This window comes from Euprymna scolopes, chromosome 10 (assembly GCF_053919585.1).
Source record: "Euprymna scolopes isolate OS-2025 chromosome 10, ASM5391958v1, whole genome shotgun sequence".
Taxonomy (NCBI): Eukaryota; Metazoa; Mollusca; class Cephalopoda; order Sepiida; family Sepiolidae; genus Euprymna; species Euprymna scolopes.
Genome location: NC_136491.1, coordinates 28,472,838 through 28,483,526, shown reverse-complemented (window position 1 = coordinate 28,483,526; position 10,689 = coordinate 28,472,838). Strand labels below are relative to the sequence as shown.

The 10,689-nt window shown below is 36.8% G+C and overlaps 1 protein-coding gene across 1 annotated transcript; it reads left to right on the top strand.

Moving 5' to 3' along the window:
• The first annotated feature begins 384 nt into the window (after positions 1-384).
• On the top strand, positions 385-2,577 carry LOC145285895 (histone H3.1-like). Its single transcript, XM_080134362.1, has one exon. The coding sequence runs from the start codon at positions 446-448 to the stop codon at positions 854-856; it is 411 nt and encodes a 136-aa protein (XP_079990488.1). The 5' UTR covers positions 385-445; the 3' UTR covers positions 857-2,577.
• Positions 2,578-10,689: the final 8,112 nt, after the last annotated feature.

Below are 10,689 nucleotides of genomic sequence, written 5' to 3'. Positions count from 1 at the left end.
AATATTAAGCGGTCATAATAGGAGTCTTTAAAGTTTAAAAAATTTGACCGTTTTTTTTTTTCTGCTGAACATACATTTCCAAACACCCGGGCAACGCCGGGCTGAAATACTAGTATAATAATAAATACGAAATCTGCATTAAGTAAAATATCATATTTAAGCGTATTTTACGACCGGGTAATTCCAGGCGGCCTGCTATTTCATATCAATAATATATTTAAAATTGCTGACATGCACAGATCGAAAGAAAAATAAAAACGATCAATAAAAATGTTTAATTGGCTCATTGCTTCAACCAATCAACGATCGTCATTACTGACCAATCAACTATCAGGTGAAATATGTGAATTGACTAAACAGTCGGCAGTAACTTCGGTATAAAATAAAACCGGTTTATCGCCGTTTATTTGCAGATCTTTCCAGATTATCGGTATTCTTGCAAGCAATGGCTCGAACCAAGCAAACCGCTCGTAAATCCACCGGAGGAAAAGCTCCCAGAAAACAGTTGGCTACGAAAGCTGCCCGTAAAAACGCCCCAGCAACCAGAGGATTAAAGAAACCCCATCGTTACAGACCCGGGACCGTCGCCCTTCGTGAAATCCGTCGTTACCAAAAGTCTACAGAGCTCCTCATAAGGAAGCTACCATTCCAACGTTTAGTTCGTAAAATCGCCCAAGACTTTGTGACAGATCTTCGCTTCCAAAGTACTTCCGTTATGGCCCTTCAAGAAGCCTGTGAGGCTTATTTGGTTGGTGTTTTCGAAGACACTAACTTGTGCGCCATTCATGCTAAACGTGTTACCATTATGCCTAGAGATATTCAACTTGCTAGACGAATCCGGGGAGAAAAAGCTTAAGATATATATTTATCTAAAAATGTGTCCCTGTCCTTGAAAACCTGCTTGGAATCCTGATTGACATCAGTGTCTACAATATAAATGATATAGATTATATATTTGAATGGCACTCCAATAATTACATGAATAACTGTCTCTAAATAATACAGATGTTGCCGAAATAGTATCCTGCTGGTCCGCGAAAAAAAAACCTTCCTGCAAATAGGTTTGTTGTACACTTAAACCATAACTTTAGAAAGTTAAGATATTAAATTGGTCAGAAGAATCTGGGAGAAAGAACTTAAAATGCTCGTCAGAAGACCAACACGCCTAAAAACCTAAACTTTTTTTTTCTGAACCAGTAAAATCTTTTCCAGTATTTTAACTGGAATTATGTTCCATGCTCTTAATTTCCGCTTTTGTCTTGAATAATTCCACCCTTAACCGAAAAAAATATTTTTACTTGCGATGATAATTTTATCATCTTTCGTCTTCCAATTTTTAATTTTATTCTGTGCTAACATGGGTGCCCGGCGTTGCCCGGGTGTTTGGAGGTGTATGATGAGCAAAAAAAACTGTCAATTTTAACTTTGACCCATATTATGACCCCTTAACAAATTAAGTTATATCCATGTCCAATGTACCTATATCTAAAATTTCAAATATTTAGACCCCAAATTGTCGGAGAAGTTTAGTTCTCAAAGGTCAAATCGTTGAACTTTGACCCCCTTAACCACCAAATGTCTGGCCGAAAACTGATCACATAGGTTTTCCTAAATCTCAATCTCCTGTATATCAAATTTCGAGTCTGTAGACTAAAAATTCGCAGTTATTGCGTAGGGAAATGTACAGACACACAGACCCGTTCACTTTTATAGATATAGATTAAACTATTTTACTTCGAAGTCCCACTAACCAATGCCCGAAAGCCACTCGGACATAATGGTTAATGAATGTAAGGTGGAAGTGTAATCCTTAATGATATGCACTGGGTAAAATTTGTATTAAGGGGGACGGCTCAACAAGAATGTTTTACATTAGACGTGAAGGCAACCCTATTTTAACAGGCCGGGAAGTTCTAGAAAAAAAGCTTCATTGAATCTGCGTTTAAATTTAGGCACCGGTAGTGGGGAAATTGTTGATAGTAGTTGTAGCTGAATGTTTTGAAATTTTGGAAGGTACGACCATAGATTGGAGCTTAGATCAGCACTTGTCATTAAAATGACATAGCAGAGGAAGGTCTTTTCTCTTTGGAAGGAAGGTTGCAAGGAAGAAAGGGCATCGCATATTTGGTAGCGAAACCGGTTTTGAGCTCGAGGCAGTTTAAAAAATTTTTTTTTTTTCATATAAAAGCCTGTCCTTAAAAGTATACATAGAATTTCAGTACTACAATTCAGTTTCACTGAACACTGCATAAGCTACCGGACGCTAACGAACTTCACAGAATAATTTGCACAATAAGTGCAGAACTTTTTTAAACCCTTATGAACGTATTCTGATTTTTTTTACCATTGCTTGATTCGTCATGTCTTTTAAACATTTGACGTAATCTAATTTTTCCTGCTTGATTAGTAATGTCTGGTATAACGATTGAACACTTTAATACTCTTTGATTTTAATTGAATCTTACCTGCTTTGCTTGAACAGTTTTTATTCAATTGAAATCTGTCTTTTAAGCCAACACTAGCTGGCCGCTTGGCATTGCCCGGTCGTCCAATACAAACATTTTAATTTATGCAGATTGTGTATGTATTACAGAATCAATCATTGATTACATATTATGAAGAATAACTTGCCCGGTGGACTAATTTGCAAAAAAAAAAAAATTAACATCGGTAATCAAATTCTGTTTGTTTTGATATTTGGGCTTGACAATCTTTAATCTTTTTCTTCTCTTATTGATAAATAACAATTTTTACAGAATAGTTTGTGTTGCACCGGCCGGTGTAGATAAAATATCCCCCCTGTAAAAAAAAAATCGAATTTTTCGCCTCTCGCTATTTATGTGCAAAGCATATCTAACATCACTGCCAGAAATATAAATTCGCAAAAGATAGGCTCGGCCATTTCAGAACCTCTGACGCGGGAACTCCTTTATATAAGATGTACTCCTAAGAATGCAAACCCCCTCCCCTATGTACATTAATTCATATCAATTAAAAGGGAAATTTAAAAAAATAGAATTCGGACTTCTCATCTGAGTATTTTCACGGCGTTTTGGCCGCTGTGTAACGTTGTTTTAAAAACTTGTAACTTCAGTCGCAAAGGAGACAAAGAATAGAAAAGAACTTCAACTTTTTCTTGCTCCCCCCCCCGTAATCGTTGTGACATCCCTCATGTGATGGTCTTGAACCTCACGCCTCGTGTGATCTCGAACGTTCTTCATGTCTCTAACGTGATCTTTTAGGTTTTTTTTTTGGTTTTTTTACCGGTGACGTAATTTCGAATGGATTAACATACCCGCGTTTTGTTACTTTATCTTCAGGCACATCTTTCAAGACTGAACCTTTAATCAAGAGGATACCGTTCTCATTTCGTCAGCCACGACAGAAATGCATAGAAGGTAGTGCTGAAATAGACGCTATTTAGAAACCCATTCTTAACATAGGGAGGGTGTTTGTAACTATTCTATTTAAAATTAACAATTTAAAACCAGATCCCACAAAACTTCAACTTGAATACTACTTAAAAAAAAAAAAAAAAAAAAAAAAAATAGCACTGTACAATCTCTGCATATTTACCGGAGAGTCCTTTTTTATGTAGTTCTTAGTTATAACCTTTAGTACAAACACTCGTCTTATAGATTCCGAATTCATAAAGATGAACCTGAACGTCGGAGACTAGATCGACCGATACATTCTGAAAATTATCAATGTTAATACTCCGGATAACCCAGTGGTACAGATCATGGCAATGGTATAGTATTTCTAACAATCGAGAAATCGAAAATAACATACCTCTTTATTAACGATAAAAAAAATTTTCTATCAACCAGCATAGCTTTAAACTTGTGAAATTGACTAATTTCAAAAGTAGTTTCCTTGATTTCGCTTGGGCCATTTCGTCAACCAAACCTCGCCGATCTGTATTTCGTCGGTGAATAATTTCAGGCGTAAACTATTTACGATGAGATCAACTTGTGTAGTTTACGGACCGTGTTATTTTTAGTTAAATTCGAGTTTAAGTTTTACGTATCTTCACTGGTTGGGTGACTAGTTAGTAAAATAAAGTTAAGAATGGGAATCTTGGATCTATATCGCAATAAAGACTAAAAAAAACTCTTTAAAAACTATACATTATTTAAATATTATCTTGCAAAGGCAGAGACGGTTATTTTTAAATCCATAAAATAATAGTAGTATTGACCTTGACAGAAACGTATTATTTAAAAGTGAATATTTTTATTAACTGTAAATTATGTAGATTGAGATAGAAAACCCATGTTCTGTTAGTACTACACACCTGTGTGTTGCAAAACGACAAAAGCAAACAATTCTTGTGTTCAAGTATAAAAGTTAATACAGTAGAACCCCGGGATACGTTTTCAGATTACGATGTTTTCCGGCCCCTGGTTACGGGATTTGCCCCCACCTTACGGTGGAATTCATAATGTTATTTGATTATATACATGTGTATTATATACTGTACTGTATTTTGTTACTAATTATTAATGCTGTAACCCGGGGTTCTACTGTACCTATTTAGGTATGGGGATGCGATCTTATTTATGTAAGACGAGCCTGGGTGCCCAGCGTTGCCCGGGTGTTTGGCGGTGTGTGTTGAGAAAAAAAAAAAAAGTGGTAATAAGCAGACAGGTTCAAACCCCGACCGCGAAGGAGAAGAACGTGAAAAAAAAAAGTGACGTCTATGCCCTTGCGTCCATCGCCAAACCTGAAGTGACGAAGGTTTAAATTAAGGCTACTCAATCGACAAGAGGGGGTGACTTTCGAAAAATTCAGCGAAAAAAAAAACGACCCCCTCCCTGAAGAAAAGTGCCCAGTTTAGGGTGAAGGAATTTTTTTTTTTTTTTTTTTAGCCAACTTTTCCATATTTGTTATCTGAAGGGTCGAGCTTCAAAATGATACCGATCTCGTGAAAATCCGTTGCTTCTGTCGAAATTTTTAGACATACATACATTTAAACAGACAGATGAGATTTATATTGTAGATGGTGACCATTTTAGTGTACAATATTTAATTTCAGTCAGACGCGGCCAGATAAAACTTGCTTTACAAAGGCATGTTCTTCATCTTAACTTCGTTTCTAATTAACCATCCACAGAATCTCTCCATCAAAGAATCAAAAAGTTTGAAGTCATTATTTACAAATAAATGTACAAGAAGGTTCTTGCGGAATTTTAAATTTTGATTTCAAATTATGTAATTTCAAATAAGTTTTCGTTATAATACCTTTACTTTATATAATATATATATAACTTTTAAAAGGTATTTTCGCTCTATTTAACCCATAGTTGGCACCCTAACAGGTACTACCAGTCCGTGTCAGAGTGGACCTGGGAGCAATAGCAATTAAAGGGTGGCTCCACGCTCCCTAAGGCCCGAAAGCTGGGGCGTCACCATCGGATATAGTTTTAGGTCATATCCAGGACCTCAATGATTAGAGTTAGTGTAATAGAAGGAACAACCTATAAAAGAGGCAACGCACCTGCTTTTCCTGTCGACTGAGGACATCATGAAAAGAAAAAAAGGTAACGAACTGAGCGTTTGGTGGCGAAGAAACCCAATACCGATACAGTTTAACAGATTCGGCACTCAATTTCCGGTGAAAGTTTCGTTTTCGGAGTTACAGTTAGATGGTTAGATTCCAGGAAAACAGAAAACAGCATTTCTTCCCACTTTGTCAAAGGCATCAGGCATAGAATGTGAGGACTAAAGAACAAAATACGGCAAGTGATAGTTATGAGTCTGTCGGACGTACACTCTTAACCCACTCTCTTCTCTCCATAAACAATAGTACTGATCCTGCCATATACTTATTATTTAAAAGGAGCATTTTTATTCACTATATACAGGGTGTTCCACAAGTTGGGAACACATTTGTTCATTAAATATCTAAAAAAAAAAATATATTAAGGATATAAAAAGCATGCTGATATATATAATCATCTATAATATACTTCCCATCTATCTGTTTAAATGTATGTATGTATGGATGGATGGATTCTGAAAAGATCGGTATCATTTTGAAGCCCGATCTCTCGGGCGACAAATATAGAAAAATTGGCCAAAAAACATTAATTCCTTCACCCTAAACTCGGCCGTTTTGTACAAGGAGGGGTCGATTTTTTTCGCCGACATTTTAGTAAGTCATAGTCAACATTGGAGTGACTTCGATTAATTTCAACGCCTTTGACTTCCGGTCACGTTATGGAAACATCGGCTACGGCGTCAGATTTTCTTTCACTTTCTTTTCCGCCTTCGCGGCACGAGTTCGAGCCTGCCTGTCTACTACCACTTTTTTCTTTACACAACACACACCTCCAACCACCCGAGCAACGCCGGGCATCCGGCTAGTTAATATTAAAGTTGAACTTGGTAAAGTCGTGTCACTTTCATTTAACATATATAGATCGGTATATATAAAATCTTGAAATTTATCCAGGACTTACGGAACGCCTGTGGAACTCTGTTCCGTATGTCTGCTTCCCACCGGACTACAACTTGGATGTCTTCAAGTCCAACGTTAACAATTTCCTAATGAACCGCCCCCTTAAGTAAATAATTCATCAAATCTCCACACTAACGTAGTGTACTTGCAATAACCCTTATCCCTGAGTGGCTTCCGGGCCTTGATAAGTGGTGATCACTGTGTAAAAAAAAAAAAAAAAAAAAAAACGCTGTATGATGATCGTTCCAAAAATAAATGCACTTATTTTTTAACTCAAAAACTAAAACGTTAAGATCTATGAAGACGGGAATGATACCATTAAAACGAGCGCCGTTTTGTGCTCCAGAATTTATTTTTCTACATAGTCACCACCATTCTCAACGCACTTTTGGCGGCCTCTTTTGATACCTAGGTCATAAAAGTCTGAAGCGCGCTTTGTCACTCACATCTCTGCGGTCAATCTGAAATCGACGAACCCATCTCCTAACTGTGCTGGCATCAACTGCATCAGCTTCGTAAGCGTTCAAAGGGTGCCGGTTCAGTTCTTTCTGCAAGGAGGAATTCAATTACAATTCTCTGCTTCTGACGCACATCCATGACCGGTTGCTTTCTTACAGTCTCACACCGTCAATATTTGCAACAGAGAGATGAAACTTTCAAGTTATGAATACATAAGTTTAGTTATCCTGATGATACAATTTGCAGTTCCTTCTGATACATTCGAGCGGAATAAAAAAACAAATAGGAGACATTACTTTTGGAACGTTATCCCGTATAGAAATTACCGTGGAATTTCCACAGAGCCGTACTAGTATTAATTATTATTTGTATGAATAGTCTTTGTCATTGATTGGTTTTGCCTTTTCCACGATACTAGGCTCTAACAGGAACAGGGTAGTGTTAATTGAATCTGCCGGATGTGAAGCCTTTCACGGAAAGAGTCCGAAGGACTAAAATGTATGTCTGCGTAGTGAGGCTACAGTCATAACTTCCGGTTGCGAATGAAAAGCTTAGACAGAACAACAGCCGTGTGTTCCCATCCGGCCATTGTTTTCTGCCCGTTTTAAGAATCGACCGCGTTGATCGATCGAACCGAAATGAATGGCTATGTTTGCATTGGCGTAATCAGTGACGTGTGCGCTTAATTATGCGCACGGTTGTTTGCATTTCTCATTCAGAAATGATTATGCGACGTTAGGAGTCAACACGTCACCTCACATAATAAATAAGCCTATAAAGAAGGAAATAAGATAACGGCTTAGAATTACTCACCAACGCTTTAATGCATATAACAGGACTAGCAGGGAGGTGAGGCTTTGCCCGGGCGTAAAATACGCTTAAATATAGCATTTTAATTTGTCCAGATTTCGTATATAATATTATAGAGTCGTGATTTCAAATATAAAAAAAGAAGTATTTGGGTGCCATCAGTTAGAATCGAAACCGCAGTATTCAAAGCTGGTGACGTTATAACTTTACCAATGTGACACGCATATGAACTGATTTTTTTTTTTACACAGGCATCACCACATTATCAAGGCCAAGAGGCTACTCAAGGATAAGAGTTAAAGAGTGTACAGTAGAAATTGGACAATATAGTAATCATTAGTAATGAAAATTCGGTAAATTTGATAACTTATATAGAACGGCTCATCAAGAACTTATTTACGTTAGACTTGAACACAACCATATTGTAGTCAGCCGGAAAGTAGGAAAACGGAAAACAATTCCACAGGCGTGCAGTTCTAAGAAAGAAGCTTTGTTCATGGAATATACGTTTAGGTTTAGGTACAAATAAAGAGTGGGGGGGGGATTATTGATAGTGTTTTCAGCTAGACGAGTGTTTCTTGTGAAAGTTTGGCGAGGGGGGACCATAGACTGAAGCTCAGTAGAACACTTTCCATGAAAATAACGATACATCAGAGACAAACTCGCAACATCTCTTCTGTGAGATAGAGGTTGCAAGGAAGAGAAACGGACATCTCCTACGAGGCTACGAAGTCTATTTAGAACTCTATCATGGCAGGACAAGTCCTTTCTAGCAGCTCCTGCCCAGATGTGGCAACAGTATTCCATCTTTGGACGTACCTGGCTCTTATATAGATAGAGAATTGCATCAGCAGTGAGATATCTACCATTGTTCCAGCGGTCTTAGCAACAGATTTGATGTACATGTTCCATTTAAGATCAGGAGTAATGGTCAAGCCCAGAAGCTTGTCAAACTTGAGGCCTCCTGAGGACGAAAGCCATTCATTTCAATTGATGCCAGATGTGGATCAGAATGTTGATGATGTAAAAAGAGAAGCTTGGTTTTAGATGCATTAAAAGTAACCAGCCACTCCTTTCCCCATTGATTAAAAATTAAAAATGAACTAAGATGAATGTACAAAATGTATAACGTTTTTTTAATTTTGACCCATTTTTAACCCCCTAAAAACTATTTTAACCCCTTAAAAACTATTTTAACCCCCTTAAAAACTATTTTAACCTCCTTAAAAACTATTTTAACCTCTTAAAAACTATTTTAACCGGCTAATGACCTATAAAAGAACGGTTCGTAAAAAGTCCAACCATTTGAGGTTCCTAGTGCCGCTCTGCGACTTTTAGTTTCGGAGGAGATAGAGTTTTAAAATATGAAGACGGACAGACACATTGCCTTTTATATATTAGATAAAGACATCATCAAATATATATATATATACTACTAGAAGATTTACCTGGCGTCACCTTCTCATAAAATATGATATTATATTTTAATTAAAACAGAAATTGAGTATTGCAAGTACAGTAGAACCCAGGGATACGATGGCCCTAGGATACGTTTTTTTTTCAGGTTACGACGTGGAATACGATGTTTTTCTGGCACCTGGTTACAATATTTGCCCCGCCTTAAGCTGTTATTCATAATGTTATTTGATTATATACATTTGTATTTGTATTATATACTGTACTGTATTTTGTTACTAATTTTCAAAGCCGTATCCCGGGGTTCTACCATAGTATGTTGTTTTTTTTTAAACAGTTCACTTTTTGTAAGTAAAAAAAAAAAAAAGCTCGAGCTGATATCGAAACCAAAACTTAATGACATTGAGTCAAGTACGCTAACCATTAAACCAGCTCAACACATTTACAGAACGTTTCTAAAAAATCTTTGGATGAATCGAACTATTGTTCTCGTCGTCGACGCGTATTCTTACAACGTTTCGGCTGAGGTAAACTCATCATCTCTCTCTCTCTCTCTCTCTCTCTCTCTCTCTCTCTCTCTCTCTTTCTGTTGAACACGGAAATCTTTTTGTCAAACTCGGGAATCTTTCTGTCGAATTCGAGTATCTTCACAGAATTTCAAATGGAGCCTTTTATCTAACCCACGGGGGTATCATGTTCTTGTTCTATCAGCCATGACCGGGTAAAAGTCTTAAATAATTCGCAGTTGTATTCTGAGTGTAGCTTCACATTGATGTTTGAACCTTTAACCTCCAGAACAATGTCATTTAGAACTGAATGTTAACCTCGTAATTTAGTAATTGATCCACAATGGGCCGTGGTTAAATAAAGGGCTTCGCTCAAAATTTTGTGCAGATTAATTCTTTCTACAAAAAGGTTCCCGAGTGCGACAAAATAAACCTGAAGAATGTTAGAGGTTACATCGGCCGAAACGTTGTGCGAATAGTATTCAGGATAATAATCAAAATAATGCATAGTTCAATGTTTCATGGTGTCATTTTGTCATATGTTATTGCAACGTCCATAAACCAGAAGGCAAATCACATAAATAATACATTTTTGCAAGATGTGACCATTCAAACTACGCGTTTAGTGATGGAAATTTTATTTCAAACTGACGAATTACAGACTAACAGAAACACTATTTGAAACAAAACCATGACAAACGAACGGAAATACTATTAAAATTAAACCGTGACAGACCAATGGAAATACTATTTCAAACTAAACTGACAGACCAATGAAAATACTATTTAGAATTAAACCGGTACAAACCAGTGAAAATACTATTAAAAGTAAATTGTTGCAGACCAATGAAAGTACTTTGTAAAATTTAACCATAGCAGGCAACAAAAATCTTTTTTAAAGCTAAACAACATAGACCAATAGAAACGTTATTTTTCACTAATTCGATTGACCGACCGACATATAGAATTTCTTTTACCAATGCTTCAGCACAAATTTCTTCTCTTGAACTGTTCGATTCTGGAATTCCATCCCCT

What these genes read in the sequence shown, in the direction of transcription:
- LOC145285895 (XM_080134362.1), top strand. Translation starts at nt 446, where the DNA reads ATGGCTCGAACCAAGCAAACCGCTCGTAAATCCACCGGAGGAAAAGCT.